Source organism: Cajanus cajan, chromosome 10, assembly GCF_000230855.2.
Source record: "Cajanus cajan strain Asha chromosome 10, NIPB_CcT2T_4, whole genome shotgun sequence".
Taxonomy (NCBI): domain Eukaryota; kingdom Viridiplantae; phylum Streptophyta; class Magnoliopsida; order Fabales; family Fabaceae; genus Cajanus; species Cajanus cajan.
In genome coordinates, this window is record NC_138526.1 from 44,518,109 (window position 1) to 44,544,810 (window position 26,702).

The window sequence follows — 26,702 nt, forward strand, 5'->3', positions numbered from 1 at the left end:
ACTCATTCCTAAATTACTTCGAGTTAAATACGTTTAACTGTAAAGTTTTTATGTGATATGCTATCAAAAAGCAAATGTATTTTGTTGGTATAAGTAATAAAAATTAATTCTTTTAAGTCCTTCTCAACTGAACAATTTCACACTCGTATAAATCTTTATATTCATCTCATTCCAGTGTGTTCGGGCTGTTACAACCCTTCTATTTTGGTTAATATGCAATTTTAATCTCTTATTTTAAAATAGAGGCATTTAGTTCCTCAGTTGTAAAAATACGAAAGTTTGTCAATTTGATATCAGTTAATTATTAAATTTTGGTATTGTTCATTGACTTGTCATCACGTAAGTGACGTGATATTTAATGATATGATATGTGAAGATAAAAATTTTAAAATAACATGAAAATATTTTTGTTTGCTTGTTTCTATATATTTTAGTGGTTAATATTAATTTTATTAATAAATCTTATTTACATATTTTTTAGTTTTTATTTTATCAGTAAACATTAAAATTTAGATACCAATTTGATAAGAGGGTCAAAATTTCATATTTTTAAAATTAGAAGGACTAAATATTTTTATTTTAAAATAAAATAATCAAAATTGAGAATCGATAAAAATAGAGAAATTAATGGTCTAATTTAACCGATTTATAATTTAAATAAAAGAATCGTATAATGAACTACATTTTTATAAAATAAAATTCATAATAAATAATTAAATATAATAAGAATGTATATATACATGTTATATATAAAATCTCGGCCTCTATTTATTTTAAAACTAGAATTTTAGTATGTGAATTGTATACTTTTAATTATGTAACTAAAATTTATAATAGATAAATAAATAATTTTAAATATACATACATTATATTCTAGTTAAATTTGTAATAAATATTTTGTCATAAAATGTATTTACATTTATTATAAATTATTTATTTTTTAATACAATATTATTTTAAATATCAATAATATATTTTAAATATTATAATTTAATATAAAATAAATAAAAAAAACTTAAAAGAGATAAAGTTATAAGAAACCTTTTAAAAAACACTTTGGTTGAAAAAATTTCAAAATACTATAAACAAAAAATAATTCTTAAAAATACTTTCATTTAATGTAGTTGTTTTAAGGTTAAATTGTACTTTTTTTTAATCTTATTTTAAGACTTATTTTGATCTTTCATCTTTTAAGATATTCATTTTGGTCCTTTATATTTTTAAATTTTAGTCAATTTGATCCTTATGAAATATATTTTTTTTTCAATTTTAAAGCACAATTTTGAAATTTTTTGATTCATTCAAAATCTAAAATTTGTCTCATTAAATATACTCACATAAAAATTATTGAAAAAAACTAGTGTTTGAATAAAAAGAGGTAAACATTAAATATGTGTGTTTATATTTTTTTATTAAAAAATATAATAATTTTTTTAGAAAAGTATATATTTTGGGGAAAAAAGTAATACATATTTTTTTATAAATTAAAATTTTCTCATAAATAGAATTACAATTTCTCTTTTTTATTTTTCCATATGAGATTATATGTAAGTGTAATTTTGTAACTTTTAGTTACTTATTTAATATTAGAGAAACAAAATGGTATAAATTATTAAGATAAAGATAACAAAATTACTATTTATTTTCTTTTATATCTATTCTAAATTTATATGTTCATTTAAAATAAAATTATTTTACGAGAGTAATGCCTATTTTTTTATAAGAGTAAATTTATTTTTATTAAACATGTTTAAGTAAAAATGACAAAAACTTTGTGGGATAATTATTCTCATTCATCTTAATTTGAATCCTCTCCCATCAACACAGTACATACATAAGATCAAAAGAATTAAAAGTTAAAATTAAAATTGAAAAATAATCAATATTTATAAACTAAATTATGACATCTTCATTAAGTAAAGAATAATAAATTTTTTAGTCAAAAAATAAAATATATTATAATAATAAAAAATTAAAACAATTTTGTCATAAAGTAAAAACAATAACACAATAGAATAAAATATAAATAAAATATTAATATATTTTTAACATATTAGATATAAAATATAATCATTACAAAAAATATTACATACAGTAATATAAAAAAGTGCATTATAGATATTATATATAGATATAAATTTATTTTTTATATATAGTTATTCACAATTTTAACAAGTTAAAATATAATTAATGATAGATATATAATCAAAATAATATATATATATATATATATATATATATATATATATATATATATATATATATATATATATATATAAAAGAAAGAGCAAAATTTTAATAACATGGCCAAAATCCTGTCTTAATACTTAATGTTCCAGTATTCTTAAAAGTTTTGTATCGTTTAAGAGTTGAGATTAATAGTAATTTATAACATTCACTCGTTGTTTTAAATTTAATTTTGTTCAAAATATGAATGATTGACAAGAAAGCGAACACACATTAAATTGTTCGGACTAATCCTATTGTAACACCTATGATAAGACTTTTATTATATATATATATATATATATATATATATATATATATATATATATATATATATTTTGTTGTCTCAAAACTAATTTTAGGCATGTATGACTATAGAGAATAAAAAGGAGAGAGGAGTAACGCAATTTATCCTGATTATTGCACGAAGTTTATTTAATTTTTAGTTAATTAACAAGACACACGAAGAGGTTATATAACATATTTCTGGTGACACATGAGTATATTATAAGAAGGGAATTAATTAATGTTGGTTGGATGTTTGCTTTTAATTACTTTTACATAAATAAAAAAAAATGGTATTGTTTCTATGATCTCATGCATGGCTGAACGCCTGAACTGTGGGAAAATTTTTCTGCCCTTCAAAATGTTTGGAATATACTTACACTCATCAGTGCGCAAATATATTCTACACAATTAATAAAGAATTCATGAAGTGAAGGAATTAATACTGGTTGGCGAAATATTTAATATTCTCAACCCATGTCTTTGGATTTTCATCTACTTCGTTGTTCTTCTCTTGTGTTATAAGATAATATAATTGTACATGAGTACCTTTTCCTTGTAGTGTTGCTTTGGAGTGTTAGAAGTATAACCCTTTTAAAAACAAGTCACGCAATTCAGTGAGTGAGATTACACTATAACAAAATTTAGTATTATCGATAATTATTTAATGACAATAAATTAATTGTCTCTATTTTATTATTTAATAAAAATATTAATGACTATTATATAATAGTCACTAAAAATATATTTACATCACATTTAAATTTACTATTAGCGACAATTATTTATTAAAAAAAACTTAAGTCGCACATCAACTAGAAATAAAATAATCAAAGAGTATATAAGTGAATGATAACTCTCAGTCTCTCACCTTACAAATATGTTTTATAAGGTTGAGTTAGGTCTATAACTTACTATTCTAAGTTGGTAGTATTTAGGAGATAAAATAATTAAAAAAATTAATGAATATATACTTAGAAGATAACCTTCATCTTCTAAGTCTCACATCAATTAGAAATAAGGTAACTAAAGAGTATTTGTATTCATCTTACAAGTCTTACATCGACTAGAAATAAGATAATTAAAGAGTATTATAAATTTTTTCTTAAATTTTTAGCGACAATTTTAAATGCAAGTAACAAATGATACAAAAAGTTATACACTTTTCTCGATCATTATGAGGGTCTTTACCATCATATAGAATAATTGTCAGTAAATATTTTAGTGACACTGCATACAATGATTAATGTGTAAAATGTCGGTAAAATATTTTGCAACAATTTTTATTGTCACTAAAAATTATATTAAATATTACTAAAATTTTATTTTATTGTAGTGTTAGGAGCACCCAACTCCTTCATCTTTTAAACTTCTCAAAATTCCTAACAGTTATGTTTTGTCCATTATTGAAATGTTTTTTCAAACTAGTTTTGGTTTAGTTAATTAAAATTGAATTGAAAAAATTGTGGTGAAAATTGAAGTGGGAATTAATATTCAGGTAAGGGCGATTGCAGTTTTAGGAAGTGGAGTAGATGAGAGATAATGATGATGCATTTGATGTAGTGACGTGCAACGTAGGCAAAGTCATGAATGATGAGCAGCCATCTCATGCTCGTATACGTACGGCATCTGCTTTGTTTACTACTATTAATGTGAAAATTTCATTTCCACCATAAAAATAAAGTGAAATATTCAAATACAACTTCCCTCTAAACGACAATAATATTGACCAGGTTACATCATGTATATGATCCATCACTCCCTTACCCACATGAGGTTAATTTGTCAAAATCTTATCATTAATACGTAAAGATCCCTTTTGGAATGTAATGTTCTTAATATCTTTCTTCCAAAACAATCATGGTTATCAAATATTAAACATTAGTATTTCTGTTAATGGAAAATTAAATCTTAATTTTCTATTTGTGAGAGTGAATATCACTGATTCAAATATTGTAAAAGTCGTTTAGTATAAAAGAAAAGATTAATAAAATGTCTAAACGATACTTAAAGTAGTACATTATTAATCAATTTTTATCTATGGAATTTTAAAAACCTTAAAATAAATAAAATGGCAAAATAATATATAGAATTATAAATTTTTAATTAATTTTTTTAGATATCATTGTATTGATGATAGAAGTATTAATTTTGTCAAAAATTAGATTCTAACCTTAATTAATTATATTAAGGTTATTCTTTCTGATATATATTTTTTTTGTTAAATTCAAAATTTCAATTTGAGACTTTTTTCAATTAATTTAATCATCAAAATTTTAATAATTAATAAATTAGTCCTTAAAATTAAAAATTCAATTACACTTTTTACCTCTCAACTTTTAAAATTTTATGAATTATGGTCATAAACTTTTTTCACATGTATTTTACCCCTAAAATGCAATTAGACTTTTAGAAAAAAATGTTGAAAATCTTAAAAGTAAGATTTAATTAAATCCTTAACTTGTTTTTTCTTCTTCACGAATCACGAATCACTCCTATCCCCTAAGTCTATGTTTGTATGAAAAAGTATTAAAAGATAGTAAATGTTTGTAGCGTCTCAGCCTTACATTGGTATAATATACGGTAACACTTTTAATTTCTAAATTAAAATATTTTGTTAAAAAACTAACATTAATAATTATATATATATATATATATATATTAAATAAAGCGAGATCCAGTTATTTATTCAAATAGTTATATATATATATATATATATATATATATATATATATATTATATTCATTTTATAATAAAATATTGTGTAAATGTTTATCTCTTAATTTTAAATATTACTTTTATCTAATAATATTTAAATAAATTAAAACATGAAAAATATTTCCTAAAGATTAAATTATCTAAAATAATAATTAAAAATATCAAATAAATGTTTGTACAATAACTCTAATTAAACAAATAAAATAGTGTAATTTGAAATTTTAAGATTTTATATTATAATATAAGATATTTTTAATTAAATAATTATATATAAGTAAAGGTATATGACGAGTTGGGTGGGTATTATAGTACCTGCCTCCATCCCTCTAAGTTTTGAATGTAAATTCTTGTACCCACCCCATGCTCATTAATTATGCAGATTTTTATCGTCTTTATTGAAGTAATTTTTGCGAATCAACTTAAGTTTCAAGTATATTTTTTCACCCATACTACAAACAAGGTGTTATAAGTCATCAATATAGTTTGCTTAAACGAGACTTCTATAACGATAATTCTCATTATTTCACTTAATTTATTTTTGTTCTTTGTCAATGTTATACTTATTCCTTCTCTTGTTGCAACTTAAATATAAAAATATAAAAAATATCTAACACATAAAATTATCCAAATATAAATATGTTTACTTATACTTTATAATTATTTAAGATAAACATAACTCTAAAACATAAAATATGCTCGATAATGACCTGATATACCTCCTAATGTCATACACATATGACAATTATAATTCAAAAAATCGACGACACATATTTTTACAATTTTAATTTATTATGTTTTAATTTAAAAACATATACAAAATAGCTTAAAATAAAAATATTATATTATATTTATACTTAATATATAATTTTAAGTTTTTTATTTAATTGTTATTATAATTTTAATTATGTAACTATTAAAATTATTATTTTATATTTCAAATAATTATACAGTAGAAGTGTTAAATAAAAATATTCGTAACATAAAAATGATTAAAAACTAATATATATATATATATATATATATATATATATTAATATATTGTTAAAAAATATAAATATAAATTATAATAATACATAATATATGTTATTAAATTCTATTTAAAATAAACTCTAAAATTAAACTTAATATATGTGAAATAAATTTATATATACCTATATTATATTTATAAGGACATATTGCTGTTGTAATATTAGAAAAATGTTGTGTTGAATGTAGCTCACATTTTTTTTTCTTTCCCAATCCATCAATATTAATACTTGGTTTATAACTGAGCCTAGATTTGAGACCTTGTAGAGGACAAGCCTATCATTCACTGAATCTAGATTGGTGTTTACTTGTTTTAGTTGGCAATACCCATACATGATAAACAAAATGAAACATGGAGTATATATACGTGTAATAATATATATGAGATTCACTTTGCCCCACACATGTATAAATTGGAGACAGGAGGGCAGGGAAGGATGTGGCATACGCTTGAGCAACGAAAGCTTGTAAGTAGGGACTTGTGGGGGAAACACCCACCTCACACTAAAACCACCAACTACTAATGATAGAAAGAAGATATATTTGCTCTATCATTATTCTTATATTTTTATCATGAGAGTTATTACAAAAATTCTAAAAAAATAAAATTAATATTCATATTTCTCATTAATCATAACATTTAAAGAAAGATACACTTATATAACTTAATAAATATCAGTTGATGATTAATATTTATTCATGTGTCAACATTTTATTATTTATTTATTTTAAGAAAATTAAAATAAAATAAAAAACTAATATAGTCTTTTATTTTAACCACATTAATTTCAAGAAATTTTTGAACACCATCCTAACAGCTAAATACTAACATGTAACACCGTTTCTCTTGACATTGATTTTACATAATTATTAATAAAAATATTAGAAAATATTTATTACATAGGATAATAATTCATAATTTTGTTAAACATTACTATAAATAGGTATTTTTGATAAATTTATATTTTAAAATATGATGAAAATATATTAATAGTATTAAATATTAATCTTTATAAATAATTACTTCCAATTCTTTAAATTACTAACCTTAAGATAGTTAGTAACAAAAATGATGTTAAATACCCGTGGTAAAATAAAATAAAAATAATGTGTGTATATATATATATATATATATATATTTGCATTAACTATTTAAATTTATTATTTTCAAATTAAAAGTCTTGTAATTCATTACGATTTATAATTAGATGATAATAAAAAAAATCTACATTATTAATGTATTAAAATTAAATTCTTAAAAATGTAAAATCTGATTTTAATTTTAAAATTATTTAATATGATATTTAATTTTTTAAATATTTTTTATCAATAGAAAATTACAACTTAAAAATATGTACTAACCTCTCTATCAATGTGCTGAACCCGGTGTTTTTTTCTAATAAATAATAAAGAATTTGAAATCACTGTCAATAAAATCAGAAAATAAATTACTGAGAAAGATTTGACCCAAACCAGTTATACCAAATGCAATAAATTGCTGGCCCCAGCCCCAACTCTCTCATGCGACTGAGCTGATGTGTTTTGTGAGTGAGTTTGACAGTTTTTTTTTTTTTTTTTTTCCAACCACACTCCACCTTTGACTTTTGTTCTTAATAATTGGCTAATCTTTTATTTGTACCTGCGGAAGAGAATTAGTGTTTTTATTAGTTAGAAAATTAACATTTAAAAATATTAAAATGTTAAGATTTCAATGAGGGACCATGTTGGATTCATAACAATTCACAAGTTGAAACCCGTTAACGACCCCACATTTTCACGCCGTTCAATAAAAAGCTTGGTTTGAAATTTATAAAAGGTTGGTTATTTGGAATTTTAGGAATGAATAAAAGAATAGTGGGGATGAAGAAGTGCAAGATAAACATGAGCGTAGTAAATGTAGATGAAGTTTGAGATTGCAGAGCCAGCTTGCGTGGCTCAGAGCCATTAATATGGGAAGCAAAGTTGCAGGGAGAGAGCATGTGCAGTGCTTTTGCTTTGCTTTCTATGGGGGAAAGTCCTTTCCTCTGTTCTGCCTCAGCCTCACAACAATGAATATTGAATGGGAATCTTATGATCATTAGGTCCACTCACCATCTATGTCAAAACAACAAAATAACTTCCATTTTTTCTCAAAATAATGATAATAACACCTGATGTATATTTTATTTGCTAAAAAAATCTTGATAAACATAATTATTTTATATTTGATTTATAAAATGATTATGGGATAGGCAAACAAAAGAAGAAGACATAACAAAAAATTTAATTTTTATTATTTAATGAATTATGAGACAATTTTTTTGTTTTAAGTATAAGCATACTCATTAGTCATTATTATTTTATATTAACACTATTTTAGACTAGGGATGGTAACGGGGTGGGGCGGGTCAGGTACGGGTTTCATGATACATGTCTCCGTTCCTGCGAGTTAAACTCATCCCCGTCCCCGTCCCTATACCCGTCGGGTATAGATTTTTATCCTCATCCTCGTCCCTGTCGGGTATCGGGTATACCCGTACCCGTACCCGTACCCGTCAATTTTTTTATTTTTTATTTTTTGTAAAAAAAATAATATTTTTAAATTATTTTTTTATTATATTATAATTATAATTAAGTTATTTCTTTATCTTATATTATAATAAATCACACACAAAAAAAATATTAAATTTTTTTAATATAATTAAATTGAAAGTGAGTATTAAATTAAAAATGAGAACAGGGACGGGTACGATTACGGGTACGGGGCGAGTAAGTACATACTCGTACCCGTACCCGTACCGGTTTAATATATTGGGTTTTACCTGTACCCGTACCCGTACCCGGTCAAACCGGGGATTCCCCGTCAAAGTCGGGACGGGTTCGGGTATTACCCGCGAGTACGGGTATGTTTGTCATCCCTAATCTTGACCTTTATTATCTTGGTTCAACACTATTACTATCATCTATCACCATTATTATTAACTATTTTTACCGTCATTAGAGATGGAGTTAGAAATTTGACTTCAGGAGGGCCAATTTTTTTTTTTCTCAACACATATAAATATTTAAACATTATAAATAGTTCATTATCATTTATATTTTTTTACCACTCTTATTATCATATTATATTTCAACCCTACATATGTATATCTATTTTTTTCCTAAGTGTAAACTAATATGATAATTTTTGTCTATCAATCTATAATATTTTTTAGGCTTAAATATGTTCAAATTACCTCAAATTAGGTCAGTTTTCGGATTACTACTTATTAATTTTTTTTCAATTTAGTGCCTAACGTTAGTTACCATCTATTAAATGATGACGTGGCTAACGGACTGTCACGTCATCACCCAATAGTGTATGTCATGTCAGCACACATGTCCACCTCATTCTCCACGTAATTTGCCACGTCAGACTTGAAATTTTAAAAAAAATTTGTTTCGCATTACGAACTGACCTCCAGGAGCGAGAGTGGGAAGAGGAAGAGTAAGACCAACTCCGGGAGCGAGAAGAAAGTATATGGGAATGGCGCACATGTGGATAGAGATAGCGATGGGACGAACACAGATGTAGAACGAAGCAAGCTTGTGTTTTTAGATAGGAGGAACTAGTTTGAGTTGGAGGATCTTCTTCGAGCTTCGGCAGAGATGCTCGGAAAGGGAAGCTTGGGAACGATTTATAGAGCAGTGTTGGACGACGGTTGCACCGTGGTTGTGAAGAAACTGAAAGACGCTAACCCCTGCGAGGGGAATGAGTTTGAACAGTATATGGACGTTGTAGGGAAGCTGAAACACCCCAACATTGTGAGGCTGAGAGCTTATTATTACGCGAAGGAAGAAAAACTTCTGGTGTATGATTATCTCCCCAATGGAAGCTTGCATAACCTTCTCCATGGTTAGTCTTTAGTCTTTAATTTAAGTCCCACATTGCAGGGATGAGCAATGAATATATAAATGATTTTGGTATTAACAGGGAATAGGGGACCAGGGAGGATCCCATTGGATTGGACGAAAAGAATAAGCTTGGTGTTAGGAACGGCGAAAGGATTGGCTCGAATTCATGCGGAGTACAACACATCCAAGATACCTCACAAGAACGTGAAAGCTTCAAACGTGCTTCTGGACAAGAATAAGGTTGCTTGCGTTTTAGACATTGGGCTATTGTTGTTGTTGAATCTCGTTTACGCGATAGCCAGGTTGGGGGCATCGGAGCAGGTGGAGGTGAAGAGGCTTTCACAGGAGGCTGATGTGTACACGTTTGGGGTGTTGGTGTTGGAGGTTGCGATGGGGAGCGCCGTTGGAGCAGGGTGGCATGGATCTTCCAACGTGGGTGAGGTTAGTGCGGTGAAGGAGGAGGTGTTCGATGAGGAGCTGCTGAGGTACAAGAATATCAAGGAGGAATTGGTGGCAATGGATCTTCCAACCGTTCAATGAGGTTCGTTAATGTCGTCTTTCTCCCCACGAACTCCAGCAGCTTCAGAAGCACGTTTCCTTGTGGTTCTTCCCCTTGAACGACGTCCTCCCATAGAGCATCTCGTAGGTGAGAATCCCCAGGGCCCACCAGTTTACGGCAAGCTCGTCTCCTATTCCTTCCCTCTCCTCATCTGTGCCCCTTCCTCTTCCTCCTCTTCCCCTTCCTTCAGATCCGACGTTGCCCCCTCTTCTTTCGCCTCTCTTGCCGCCACTCCAACCTCCACACCCTCTCACTACCACCACTACTATGCCCGCCGGACCCGCCTTCCTTTCCTCCTCGCCAAGAAGAACAAGAAGACCAAACCATCCTCTGACTCCGACCCTGATATCACCCTCAAGCGCAGCAAATCCATCGCTTGGACTTGTCGAGGTTGCAAGGAGGTCCCCGATGGCCACCAGGCGGGGCGACAAGGGGAAGCGGGGCGGTGAGGGGAGGCTGGTTCGTAACGCGAAACAATTTTTTTTTTAAATTTCAAGTCTGACGTGACAAATTATGTGGAGAATGAGGTGGACATGTGTGCTGACATGACATAACTGTTAGATGATGACGTGGCAGTCTGTTAGTCACATCATCATTTAACAGACGAAAACTAACGTCAGATACTAAATTGAAAAAAAAATTAGTCAGGTAATTTAAAAAAAAAATAATTAATAATCCAAAAATTAACCTAATTCAAGGTAATTTGAACATATTTAAACTTATTTTTTATATATAAATTTTACGGGGGCAAATTTTTTCTTAAAAAGTAATTTTAGTACATTTTAAAAAATTGGAGGGGCAGAGGAGGAGGGGAACCATGGTCCCTCTAGGTTCCCCCCTCCCTCCACCCCTGGCCATCACAACCTACCACCTTCACCATCGTCACCCACCATCATTTTGTATTTATCATTGTTGTTATTGTTGACATAACTACCGTTATACTATTATTTTATTATCATCACCACATCTCTCTCCACCATTATTTTTGTTAAAATAATAAAAATTTATTATGATAATTAATATTAAAATATTTTTCATATTATTTTGTTTGTTAGGTTTATCATTTGGTAAACAATGTTTAAAATAAATAGTTGTTCAATAACTTAAGCATTATCTCTCACTAGTGGAAAACGAGGCTTTTACGTCACCTATTTCTCATCGGACTTACAAAATCGACATAAAAAAGATGTGGTGACAATTTTTGTAACTTTTGTGAACTTTTTTACGTCGGACCTGGTAGGGTCCGACATAAAATGTAAAATCTACGTCGGACACAACATACAACCAACGTAGATTTTACATTTTACGTTAGACCCTACCAGGTCCGACATAAAAAAAGTAGCGAAAACAAATAAAAAGAGTGCATGGGAGGCACACGCACGCACACACTCACTCGGATCTCATCACTTTTCTAGATTCTTCTCTGTATAAACCCTCTCCCTCTCCTTTGTTGCTAAATCATTTTTTCTATCTTTTGCAAAGGGTGAACTCTTTGTTACTCGTTCGCACATTGTTGCAGCTCAGGTATGAATCGCTAACACCTTTTTGCTTCGCATTGCTATTGTGGCTATTTGTTTTATTCGGTCTTTATGTTGTTCTATTTGTTTGGGTTGTTGGCCTTTTCTTCTAGGTTGTTCTATCAAGCAGAACGACCCATTTTTCAAGTAGAACGGACCGTTCTCCAAGCAGAAGGACCCGTTCTGCTTGCACTCGTTATAGTTTTTTTTTTGTTTACAACTTTTTTATGTCAGATCTTGGCAATGTCCGACGTAAATTTACGTCGGATTTCACAATCGACGTAAATTTACGTCTCCCGCTTTAACGTCGGACTTTTTTCTGACGTAAAAAGTTTAAAATAACCGACGTATATTACCTCTTTTGTACTAGTGTTTATGTTGTTTCCCTTGTACTTTGTCTAGGTGTGTGTTAAACACAACCTACAAAAAAATACAAACATAAATATATTTTTTTAAAACTTTATCTTTGAGATTTGGATATCAAACAATGTCATGCAAAAGATAATGAGACAGAGAGTATAGCAAAAGAGTGAATGATCAACAATGACTTGATTCCTTTATTATTGAAGAGTATTGAGTTATATACAAGATGAAAATAACATACTAACATAAAATAGTTATAAGAGAAATTAAGCATAACTAACAAAAGCTAACTATAATTAAAACCCCTCCTCAAGCTAGGAATGGATGTTTTGCATTCCCAACTTGGAACGAATTCCTTGAAAAATAATTGGAGAAAGAGCATTTGTAAAAATGTCGACAAGTTGGAACGATGAGAAAATTGGCAAGAACTTTATCAAACCAGCATTATCTTTTTCACAAACTATGTGACAAAAAATGTTGATATGTTTCGCTCGTTCATTCGTGAAAAACTTGGTTGGAAGCGATTTGAAAAGAAAATTGATTATCATAGTATAACAAGGCAGGGCGAGTAAATGGAACACCAATATCATTCAAAAGGTATGTAAGCCATTGAATCTCACACGTGGTTAAGGCCAAAGCTCTATATTTAGCCTCAAAAGAACTATGTGAAACAATGGGTTGCTTCTTGGAGCGCCATGATATGAGAGAGTTGTTAAGATAAATGGAGAAGCCAGTAATGGGGTGGCGAGAATCAATACACCCAACCTAATCATAATCACTAAAAGCCTTGAGTTGGGTGGTGTTGTTGGCAGCCATAAGGATGTCTAACTCTAGTGAAATTTTCAAGTAACAAAGAATATGGAACCCTGCTTGATTATGAGCATTCGTAGGATTGGAGATGAATTAGCTGAGATGTTGAACTACATAGGTGATATTGGGATGAGTTGTATTGAGATAGATTAGTTGTCTTATTAATTGATGATAAACATATGGATCGATAGGGAATGTACTAGAGGTAACATGCAAATGTGTGCAATAATCCATATATACGAGTTAATGTAGGACAAGAAGCAAGCATGACATTATCGAAGAGTATGTTGAAAGCATACTTACGTTGACATAAATGAATATCTTATGCGTTATGAGCAACCTAGAGACTAAGAAACAACTTCAAATCACCAAGATCCTTAATCTTATAATAAGTACAATCAAAAAGGGAAGTGATATGATTGATTTCAGCAATGTTGCCACTAGCTAGCTAGAACAATATCATTGACGTAAACAAGGAAAAGCCATGATGTTGGATGTCAAGAATTTGAGAAAGAGGGTTATCAGACAAAGACAACTTATATCCATGAGATTATAAAAAGCAAAAGTCAAGCATACCATCGACGATTGGCTTGTTTGAGACCGTAGAGAGAACGTTGTAGGTGACACACTTGACTAGGCTTGGGAGCAATTAAACAAAGAGGAAGTTGCATGTAAACTTCTTCATGGAGATCATCATGCAAAAAAGTGTTGTTCATGTCGAGCTATTTGAGATGCTAGTTATGAATGGTAGTAAGGGTGAGAAGAAGATGAACAATGTTGAGCTTGGCCATTGGTGAGAAAGTGCCAAAGAAATTAAGGCCTTCTATTTGAGTGTAACCTTTAGCAGTAAGGCACACTTGGTAGCATTTAATGGAACCATCTACATTATATTTTACCTTGTAGATCCAATGGCAATTGGTGAGAAAGTGCCAAGGAAATTAAGGCCTTCTATTTCAGTGTAACCTTTGGTAGTAAGGCATACTTGGCAGCATTTAATGGAACCATCTACATTATATTTTACCTTGTAGATCCAATGGCAATTGGTGAGAAAGTGCCAAGGAAATTAAGGCCTTCTATTTCAGTGTAACCTTTGGTAGTAAGGCATACTTGGTAGCATTTAATGGAACCATCTACATTATATTTTACCTTGTAGATCTAATGGCAATTGGTGAGAAAGTGCCAAGGAAATTAAGGCCTTCTATTTTAGTGTAACCTTTGGCAACAATAAGCACTTTATAGCATTTAATGGAACCATCTACATAATATTTTACCTTGTACATCCAATGACACCTAAGTGCAATTTTGTGAGAAGGAAGATTAGTGAAAAGCCAAGTGTTTTTTGCTTCAAGTGCAGTAATCTCATCATGCATGGCTTTAAGCCAACAAGCATTCTTGGAAGCCTCAACACATGGCTTGGGTTCGGTGATAAACAAAATGGACATAATATAGTTGTGAAAAGATGGTGAAAGACGCTTATAAGAAAAGGAAATGTTTGAGAGGATAGCGAATAGCTTTGGAGGAAGTGGTGTTGGTTGATGTAAATGCACTATGAAACTTCTTAAGACATGCTGGAGATTGACGAGGACGAGTTGACCAATGAAGACAATTTGTGCCAATCTTCTACCTGTTGTTCGCATAAGATGCATGATCTTCTCATATAACTTCCAATGTATTCCCTTACGATTTTCCAAAGGAACTCATAGAGATCTCAAATCATACAATTAATTATATACAAGAAGAACAAAAAGTAAAATAGATTTAATTGGGGAAACCGCTCATACATGAGTATACAACAAACACAAGATTGGGGTCAATCTCATTACCCAATATGCATTTCCACACTTAGAACGAGGTTTCTCGCCCCCTTACCTTGTTGAGCAGAAAAGGATGAACGATTAACTCTTGGGTGGTTTCCTCCTCCTTCCAGTTCTCCGAGCTCTGAAACGTAAATGCGTTTGAAAAAAAAACATAAAACGTAAAACTAATAAACTCTCTTTTTTGCTTTTTAAAACTTAACCTCCCTTTAACCCTTTAATAAAAATGTGAACCATAGTTATCAAAAATAAGTTCCATTCCCTTATTATAAATAATTAAATAACATAACATTTAATAATAAAATCTCACAATATATATATATATATATATATATATATATATATATATATATTCATATAAAATAATTATGAATAGTTACTAAATTCAAAATATTTAGTTATCACAAATATAGTAAATAACAATAAGATAAATATTAATTAGCTCTTATTAATAAAAATAAAATATCAAAATTATTAATAAAATACTTATATTATGTTTTATAAAAATAGAGTGTTACAATGATTACCTAATTAATAAGATAGGATAGAGATAGTACGATACTATATACCTATATCATTGCAACTGAACAAGTTTTTAGAAAAGTGCTAGGGATTGAAATAAGTATTTTAGAACTTAAATTTTCTATTTGGGATTGTCATTGAGTGTTGTAATTGTTGGACTTCAAGTATAAAGTGAAGTTTCACATTAGTTAGAGTTAGATACATTGAGTAATATATAAGTGAGAAAAAATCTACCTATCTAATGTCTTAAAATTTTAGGTTATGTTTTGGTGTTAAACTCACTTGTGTGATTTACTTAGTATCAATTGAGTTGATGTTCTATTGCGTTAAAACCTCTTAATAGTGGTATCAAAGTCTTTGGTTCGACCAAGTGATTGGTGACCACTTCAAACGAGTATTAAGCAATAGAATTGACAATGGATGGATCCAAGAGTGAGATCTTGAATAATGGAATTGACTGGAGATTCAAGAGTAGGACCATCTCTTGTATTGAAAGTCTTCCTAAAGGTATCGAGGACATGTGTCATTGATGTGTAACGACAATGCAAATAGACTACTATTGAATACTCATGGACGAAAAAGACTTTTGCTTGAAGGAGAGCATGACCATGTGAAAGATATTCACAATTAAGGGGAAGTGTTGGAGTTCAAATGTGAAGTGAAGTCTCACATTGGTTAGAGTTAGATAGGTTGAGTAACATATATAAGTGAGAAAAGACTCACTTACCTAATGACTTAAAGTTTTAGGTTATGTTATGGTGTCAAACTCATTTGTGTGACTTACTCACTGCTCATTGAGTTGATGCTCCCTAGTATTAAAACTCTTCAACAATAATTATTTTTTTATGATAAAAAATGGGATCTTAAAAAAGATTTATTAAAAATAAAGAAATTGCTTCAAGTTAATACTTTATGTTTTAATAAAGATGGTGCAATAAAATTTTTGGGGGAGTGATTAATGGAGTCTGGTTACATATTTTTCCCCAAAAAAAAAATATTAGGTTTGAGTACAAAAAGAATAAATAAAATTACTCTAGTTATGCTTTTTAAATTTTTTTTAAAGGATTATCTCTTATTTTAATATTTAAGGTCTTAGTAAAAGAAAAAGTCAACCCTAAGCGTGTGGTTTAGCGGTAGGGGTTGATCTACGCTTAAGTAAGGTCAGGGGTTTGAATCCTGCCTTGTGTATGCAGCCGCGTTAAATCTTGGGGCCAGCAATCCTACCCTTTGAGGTGGCCAGCAATCCTACCCTTTGAGGTGCCTCCAATGTAGCGAGGAGACTAGTCACCGATTGTTAGTAATCCATTCAGGAATATATTTTTTAACATAAATTTTTGTAAAAAAATATATTTAACATTTATTAAAAAAAACTAAAAAATTATGAATACAAATATCGGTAATTAAAAATCAAGGCTCTCAAAATTTTTAATTTATAATTCTCTCAATTATTAATAAAGAGTGTGTTAATATATATATATATATATATATATAAATATATGGCTTTTTGACCAAAGTGGGGTTATTTTAAAAGTTTATTACGTAAATGAGGTTGTTTTGAAACTATTTACGCCTTTGGGGCTGTTTATAACGGTGTCGCTATGGGCCATAGCGACACCGGTGACACGTGGCATTTTTTTCACTTCAGGGAAGCCATGAAAGCCATATAGATAAAGTCGCTATAGCCCACAGCGTCACTAAACGGCTTAAATAAAGTCGCTATAGCCCATAGCGCCACTAAACGGCTTAAAAAAAATAAATTCAAATATAAAAAAAAATTAAGTTAATAATTTAAAAAAAAAATAAAAAATAGTGGCGCTATGGCCTATAGCGACACAGTGTCGCTATAGGCCATAGCGCCACTGTGATAAATAATAAAATACATATTTAATTCGTGATAAAATAATCTAAAGAAAAAAAATATATATAAAGAAAAGAAATTACACAAAAAATAAGTTTATAAATAGAAATTAATATTTAATTTGTAATATAAAATAAAAAAAATTTTAAAAAAAATTAAGCAAATAATTCAAATAAAAAAAATAGTGGCGCTATAGATATGTATAAAATAAACAAATTATAGAAATAATAAATTTATAAATATATATTTATATGAAATTGATAATATAATTTACTATGAGTATATAATAATTTTTAACAGATATATTTTATTTAAAAAAACTGGGCAAAAAATAAGTGAAGGAAAAAAATGTAGAAAAACAAAAATGAAAAAAAAAACTGGTAGAATAAATCTGGAGAAAAAAAGAGACCCAATAACCCAAAAAAATGAAAGAAAAAAAAGGCTAGTGTCGCTATGGGCCACAGCGACACTGTGTCGCTGTGGCCCATAGCGACACTAGCCTTTTTTTTTTTTTTTTTTTTTAATTTTCGTTTTTTTTTCTACTTAAAGTCGCTATGGGCTATAGCGACAGAAAGTCGCTGTAGCCCATAGCGACTCCAGCCTTTTTCTTTTTTTTTAGTTTTTCATTTTTTTTACCTCAGTTTTTTTTAAATTTTTTTTTTTTTGTGTTTTTTGGTTATTGGGTGGGTCATTTTTTTCTCCAAATTTATTCTACCAGTTTTTTTTTAAAAAAAATTTTGTAATTCATTTTCTTTTGTTTTTCTACATTTTTTTCCTTCACTTATTTTTTGCCCAGTTTTTTTTTTAAATTTACATATAAAAAAATTATTAATAAACTTAAATAATAAATTTTCTTTAAACTACACAATTAATTATTTTTAATTAAATTTATTAACAAATTAATGATAATATATTTTTAATTATATTAAATAAAATACTTAAAATATAAATTTAATTAAATTTATTTATTTCTGTACTTATTTAATTAAAAATATAAAAATTAAGTTTTTAAAATGAAATTTTAATATTTAAAAATAATAATTTTCCCCAGTTTTTTAAAAAATTAACATATTTATAAAATAATTTTTGTTTTTATTTTATTTACTTATTTTTGCCACAATTTTTTTAAAATTTAACATATTATAATATAATTTTATTTTAACTATTTAGTTTCTTTCCAAACAAAATAAGTTAATAACTAAAAAAAAATTAATAATAAATAGTGGCGCTGTGGGCCACAGCTAGTGTCGCTGTAGGCCACAGCGCCTATTTAAAGTTTTTAAAACGAGAAAAATATATATACAAAAACAATATAAATTACAGAAAAATAAACTTTATAATTAAAAATTAATATTTAAGTGCTAAATATAAATTAAACAAATTTCCAAACAAAATAAAATAATAACTAAAAAATAATAATAATAATAATTAGTGGCGCTGTGGGCCACAGCGACACTAGTGTCGCTGTAGGCCACAGCGCCACTTACATAAATAATTAAATCTATTTTTTAAAATTACCTTTTTAAATAAATATTTTTTATTTTTATAAATATATAATAAGTATACTCAGTTGATTATTTTAAGATTACATTTAAATTATTTCAGTTTTTTTCATTTTTTTTCTTAAGTGGTGTCGCTATGGGCTACACCACCTTTGTTGGCTCACAAACTGTGTTGGTCTAGCCCATAGCGACACTGTTGTGGCTCATTCCAGCCATCCCTACGCCAAAAAAAAAAAAGCCACGTGGCATGGGTGTCGCTATGGCCCATAGCGACACCGTTGTAAACAGCCCCAAAGGCGTAAATAAGTTCAAAACAGCCCCATTTAGGTAAATAACTTGGTCAACGACCCCACTTTGGTCAAAAAGCCATAAATATATATATATATATATATATATATTACTAACATTTTTCATTTCCTGATAAACAAAAACATTTTCCATAAGTATTAATTTTTTTTAAACATATGTCAGTAAATTTAAGAAAAGAATAAAGATAAAATATTTAGTAGTGTCTTAAAAGTCTATAATATTTGAGAAAAATCAGCTAATATTGGAAGCCATCATTTAGAGTGAATTAGAAGAGACGAGTGATTTGTAAAAAATTAAAAAAAAAGTGTTGATTTTGAATAAGATTCAACAACATATATTGTATTTCAGTATAAGTTATACCTAAATTTTTTAATAAAATATCGACATATATTATAGGCTTAAATATATTTTTAGTCCTTTAAATTTAGGGTAAATTTATTTTTGATCCCTCAAATTTAAAATTATTATTTTTAGTCCCTATAATTTCAAAAAATCTTATTTTAGTCCTTATGTTCAAATTTTGTTAAGAAATTTATCAAACATTATTGCATAAAATATACTTACTGATATCCCTGTTAGTGAAAATATCACATTAAATTCAATTAATATTGCATAACCATCTTAATTTGTCACTTTCAGATATGTCATTGGTGATCTGAGAAACTAAAACAAGATTTTTTAAAATTATAGGGACTGAAAATAATCGTTTTAAATTTGAGGGACCAAAATGAAATTTGTCTTAAATTTGAGGGATTAAAAACTTATTTAAGCCTATATTATATTTATAATATAGATAAAAGTAATCTTTAGTGACAAATATGTGTCATTATAGGATATATGTCATTCTATAACAATTTTATTTTTATAATGGCACACACAAGGTCGATTTCAACATTTTTTGGATCCTAGGCAAAATGATAAATATAGGTCCTAATATATTTTTTTTATAATCACGTTATTAGTGCAAAATATTTATTAATTTTGTCGAGGACTAATCTCTACCAAAACACCTTATTGGTTATCCCAATACATTGCTCAAGAGAATCGAGTACAGTATCATTCAAACTAACAATTTGTTGATGAGTCTTTGTATATAAACACTTATAACATGAAATTAGACACATGATTTAATTAAAGATGACATATTTTTATTACATTGAACAAATAAAATAATGTCAAAAAATCTAAAAAATATGTATTATATCGTTTATTCAATTTACTTCTATACCGTTGTTTATTACAAGGTGCTATATAAATACTTTGAGGACTAAATGTGATGCATCTCAAATTAGAAAGACCAAAATAGGATACAAAATTTTAAGGACTAAAATCAAACTTGAAAAAAATTATAGAGACCAAAAACATATTTTACTGTTTTATGAATATAATACATATAAATTCTAATAATAAAAATATAAGGAATTTATAGTCATCTCACAATTTTATATTTAGATATAAAATATAAATATATAATCAATATACTTTATAAGTTAAATGTACTTTTAGTCCTAATAATTTTTTTTTTGTTTTTCATCCATAAATATTTTGAAACTATGTTTTAAGTCCCTACTTTTATGTGATTATTTTTAACTACTTATGTGTTTATTATAAGGTTAAGTGACTATCTCACGTCGTACTACAAGTTTGTGATACCATGTCAACATCTCATATCTCTAAAAAAATTATAAATCCTTAAATTAAATGTTATTTATATACCTTAAAGTGATAATTTGGGACAAAAATAATAAATTTATATTTTAAAAAGATGAAAATTAAAGAAAAATATTTTATACGGATTAAAATTAAAATTTATTAATTTTATAAGGACCAAAAACAAAGAAAAATTTTATAAGGACCAAAATTCAAACACAATCATTTTAGAGGAGACAAAAAAATATCTAAGTCTAACTTTATTTTTTTTAAAAATTATCTCAAAATTATATAATTTATAAAATAAAAAAAAATTGGGCTCCTTTTGGTCATGGACTTGGGGCAGTCACATTTCTAGATGACATTCGGGGCTGTCCCTTCAGACATATGTGTATATATGAGAGGATAAAATTACTTTAAGGGTAGTTAATTATAGATAAAATTATTTCACTCAATAACTTATATATAAATTAAATTTTAAGAATCTAGTTGTGGTGTAAAAAAAAATCTATCTGTTAAATTAAATTTTTTTTATATATATCAACTCTAATTTTTTTTGCAAAGTTTAGATTACTTGATAGTTCATTCTCTTTGGTCCTTATTATAAGATACAAATAAAAGGAAAATGATGGTTATTTTTATATGGCACTTCATGTTTTATGTAATAAATATATATATATATATATATATATATATATATATATATATATATATATTATCTTTTGTCCTATTAAAAATTATAAGAGTATGTATTTCTTTTTATTAAATAATGAGAAAAAAATTTGAGAAATAAATGTTTTTTTAGTTCTTAATTTTTTCGATTTTCATTTATTAATTTTACTAGTATTGGTATACACGTTTTGATAAATATTAATTTTTTCACCTATTCAATAGTAATTTAAAAATAATTAATTTAAAAAGTAAAATTAATATATCACGATTTTATTTTAAAAAAATCAATAAATCAAATAAAATTTATAATTATTTATATTAGTTTGTATGATTATGTTAAGTGTCTCATAATAAGAAGAAGGGGGAGGATTTACTTTGTTACATAAATTCAAATTAACACATATTTATAAAAATATATTATACATTAATTTAATTAATATAACAAAGTATCAAATAACTTTTAAATTTTATAAAAATTTGTAGAGTTAATATATTTAATAAGAACTTTTAATTTAAACTCTAAATCAATAAAATTTAATATTGTAAGTTATTGAATAAAAGTAATACTATCTTCATTCCTTTATAATAAGCGTTTTCTATTTTCTGTAGAATGATTTTATGTTTTCTATTATACCCCTTTTTTTTTTTGCTTCATAATAAATTTATATTAGTTATCATATATAAATTAATTAAAACTTAGGTAAAATGTAAGGATATAATTGATAACATAACAATTAATGTTGTCTTAAAATTTGAAAATAACAAATAAATAAAAATAAAACTTTACTAAAAATATGACAAATTAAACAAAGTAAGGGGAGTATTATAAAAAAATATTTTTGGAATAATTTAATCTCCACATATGCACATGATTTTAACAAAAAAAATATTTTGAATAATTTCACAAGTTAACAAAAGTCAAAATTTCTATTTTCATATTCTCAAACCATTAAATGGTTTTATTTATTTTTAATATATGTATTAAATGTAAATCACTATTCTATAGTATTTTAAAGTGGTGAATAAAGTTTAAATAATATTTTTATTGCTATTGCACAAGTTAACAAAAGTCAATGTGTTTTTTCTTTTATATTTATAAAACATTAAATGCTTTTATTTATTTTTTAATATCTTTATTAAATGTAAATCATTAATTATTCCATATTTTTAAAGCAATAAGTGTAAAAATTATTTTCATTACATGTTAACAAAAGTCAAACTTTTTTTCTTCATTTTTTTCAAAACATTAAATACTTTTTTAAATGTATTAACTGTTTTTTCATATTCTAAAAACATTAAATGGTTTTTTTTAATTGTATTAAATGTATTAAACATATTTTTTTTTCATATTCTAAAAACATTAAATGTTTTTTTAAATGTATTAAATGTTTTATTTAATATTTTTTTGAATATTTATACATATTTGCACATACTCTAAAAACCATGACCAAAACTCTAAAACATTAAATGATTTTATTATTTTTATTATTTCATTTAATATTTTTGAATATGTATATGTGGGTGGACAAAATTAATTAATTAATTAACCTAAATTGTCAAACTTTTGCACTTATGCATATTTATTATTCTCTTCATTTCAAAACTTTAGTTCTTTTAATTTTTATGCACATATTAAGAAATATTTAATTTGTGTACACATACATATATATTGAAACATTCACAAAAAAAAATTATATATTGAAATTCTAAAAAAAATTGAGAAAAGATCCAAAATTTTGAAATAAAATAAGTTCTTTTTGTTGAATATAAAATTATCTGATCGAGTCATTAAATTAAAAACATTTATTAAAGACTTACATAATTTTATCAAAGTCAAAAAGGAAATTGATACAAAATCACTTTACTTTATTTTGATGATGATATAATATTTAAAGCATAAGTGAATTTACATTATTAAATAACATTCTAGCAAATAAGAATATAAAAATATTGTAGTTGATTAAATTCATATTATTTAAAAATTTATTTGTAATAATTAAATTGTATTATATAAAATTTGTTAGGTGTTATCAGTATATTAAAAAAAATATATGATCTTTCATATATATCTATCTATTACTCATAAACTGGGGATGCTTTGACTGATTCGCGCGCCACAAGCGGGTGTCATATTTTTCTTGAATTTATTAGTAATATTATTATTTATCTTGAATCCTTTAATAAATGCATTGTGTTTAGCAATTATGCAAGTGCTAAATACACTCTACAATGTGTTTCCTCTTTATACTAATTGACAACGATGTTGTATCTTGAAAGAGTTATAATAATAACCAAATCATTATTAATCATCAATGATGTTTGCTTCATTTATTTCACCAAATATTTTGGCCTCAATGCACATTGTACGTGTACAAAGAGAAATTACACACTATGTCACATATTGATACGAACATACATATACTGTATACTTGGTATGACCCAAATTATCTTGAAGAATTGGTTACAACAAATTAAAAAGCTAAAAATGAAAAAGGTCATAACCATCTGTGAGAATATATATGTGATGATCTAATGCAAAATAACACATTGACAAATTAGTAATTCACGGACCAATCGATGTAACCAATCGATGTAATGCATGAATGGTTTTTTTTTTTTTTTCCTTCAAGTTTGTGTAAAGTAATTCACTTTTTCTCTACTTATTTTAGAAATACTATTGTCATTTGTAAAAAAAGTTGGGTGAAGCAAGTATCCATTTTCAAGTTCTATGTTTGAGAAGATATTTGATGCCATCGTTTTATTTCATGTATTTCAACCGATGATTACCCGTCACAAAAGAAAGGGATATAACGATAAAGGGTCATTTATCCAACAATTAATTGACTTGAAAAGATAACGTGTAAGAAATTTATCACGACAAACATGTCATGCAATTAACAATTTTAACATGGTCCAAATGTGATAGAATATATATATATATATATATATATATGGACTAAACTACAAATTTATAAAAATAACATTTAGAAACTAAAAACATATTTATTTCTTAAAAAAATTATTAAATTATACTGCTAAGTAATTATTAATATTATATATATATATATGAAAAAAATTAGTGACTACAATTAAATAAAATTTATTTAAAATTAAAAAGTTGACAAAAATTCAGGATTAAAAAATATTTAATATCTTTTAATATATAACTTTTTAATTTTATCCTACATTATTATCATTAATTGTATTTTGTGCAATATGTTGGAAAGGGTCATTCCCTTTAGCACTATCGTTTTAATAATATATGTCATTAAAAATTATTTTTATTTATATCATAAATACAGTATATGTTAATATATTATTAAATACATGTAAGTATAAATTATAATGACACACAATATATGTTGTTAATAGATTTATATATACATATATTATACTTATAATATGTGATATTGGGAAAAACTCAAATCCTACCAATCCTAGATCATTAAAAAATGGTCACTCACCATTTATCCATGTACCAAGTCCAATATAGTGTTGGACGTGAGGGGGTGTATCGGGAAAAACTCAAGTCTCGCATCAACTAAAGATTAGGCAATTAAATAGTATATAAGTGAAAAATAACCTTCACCTTACAAGCCGATTTTGTAAGATTGAGTTAGACTTAAATTTACTATTCTAAGATGATATCAGAGCCATCTAGACCCATTTTAAATGGGTCACCCACTATTGATACATGGTTCATGGGCACATATGAGGGGTGTATTGAGAAAAACTTAAGTCTCGGCAATCCTATACTAGATCATTAATATAGAAAAGAGTCACCCACCATTTATCCACGTACCAAGCCCAGATGTGAGGGGGTGTATTAGGAAAAACTCAAGTCCTACATCAACTACAATGGAAAACAACCCTCACCTTACAAGCTGATTTTGTTAGGCTGAGTTAGACTTAAATCCAAATAACTCTTACCTTACAAGCCGATTTTGTAGAGTTAAGTTAGACTTAAATCCACTATTCTAAGACGTAACACTTGTTGTATGTCATTATATGTAACATTTTTTTTGTAGTGTTTTAATATTGACTACTCCATCTAGACAATAATTTTTTATGCTTTAGACTTTATTTTTGTTCCAAAGTTTTTTATGTTCTACACATTCCAATGATATTAATTATTATTTTTCTTCAAAATATAACTTTATTTGACAATTAATATTTTGATAACCATAATTAATTTTACTCTACATATTCTAAAATATTAAATGAGAATATTTTATAGTTAACACATTAGTATTAAATGTATTTCTTATTCTTAAATGTATGCAAAAACTTTAAACATAAAAATTATATTTCAAAGAGTGTAAATTTATTGAGTCACTCTCGCCAACACCGTCACTGCATTATTTTTTTTATTTTTAATAAAAATTTATTAAAAATTATAAATTTTGTGTCCCGTTGAATTAATTTTTATCTATTTTAATAATTTAATTTATTATTATTTTTAGATAATCATAATATTAATATAAAATATCCATCATCGAAAGTTATGACTAATCTTCACCACAAAAATCATGAACACATATAAAGTGAATATTCACTTTTAAACATAAATTATAAATACATAAATTGTAAATTAATGTTTATGATTTTAAATCAATAGAGAAGTAAATAATAAATATATGTAAGCATCTTTTCATTAATGCATCATAGAAAAAGGCTAACCAAGTCAACCTTTTTTCCTAGGACATAACATGCGGATGCGTTTTCAAAGTCCAGGCTAGCATTTCCTCTATGTGTTCACACGTCAACAGATTTTTTCAAGAAAAATAATAATAACATCTACAATATTATTTTGACAATGAAAAGCTTCATCTTCATCCATTCATATATGTTTTTTTTGCACTGTGATAATGAGAGTTTAAATAATATGTATAAGATAATATTATAATAAGTTCTAATTTTATTATTTTTATTGATAAAAAAATACACATGTTATCTTAGAAAATGAGAAAAAAAGTTGTACCGTTAATTTATATAATC

At 26.8% G+C, this 26,702-nt stretch overlaps 1 protein-coding gene across 1 annotated transcript; it reads left to right on the forward strand.

Annotated features, from left to right (window-relative positions):
- The first annotated feature begins 9,882 nt into the window (after nucleotides 1-9,882).
- On the forward strand, nucleotides 9,883-10,668 carry LOC109805695 (leucine-rich repeat receptor-like protein kinase PXC1). The gene is made up of 2 exons (XM_020367869.2): nucleotides 9,883-10,129; nucleotides 10,208-10,668. The coding sequence occupies exons 1-2, from the start codon at nucleotides 9,883-9,885 to the stop codon at nucleotides 10,666-10,668; spliced, it is 708 nt and encodes a 235-aa protein (XP_020223458.1).
- Nucleotides 10,669-26,702: the final 16,034 nt, after the last annotated feature.

What these genes read in the sequence shown, in the direction of transcription:
- LOC109805695 (XM_020367869.2), top strand. Translation starts at nt 9,883, where the DNA reads ATGCTCGGAAAGGGAAGCTTGGGAACGATTTATAGAGCAGTGTTGGAC. An exon ending in CTTGCATAACCTTCTCCATG is followed by an intron (nt 10,130 to 10,207) that starts GTTAGTCTTTAG and finishes TGGTATTAACAG; the next exon opens with GGAATAGGGGACCAGGGAGG.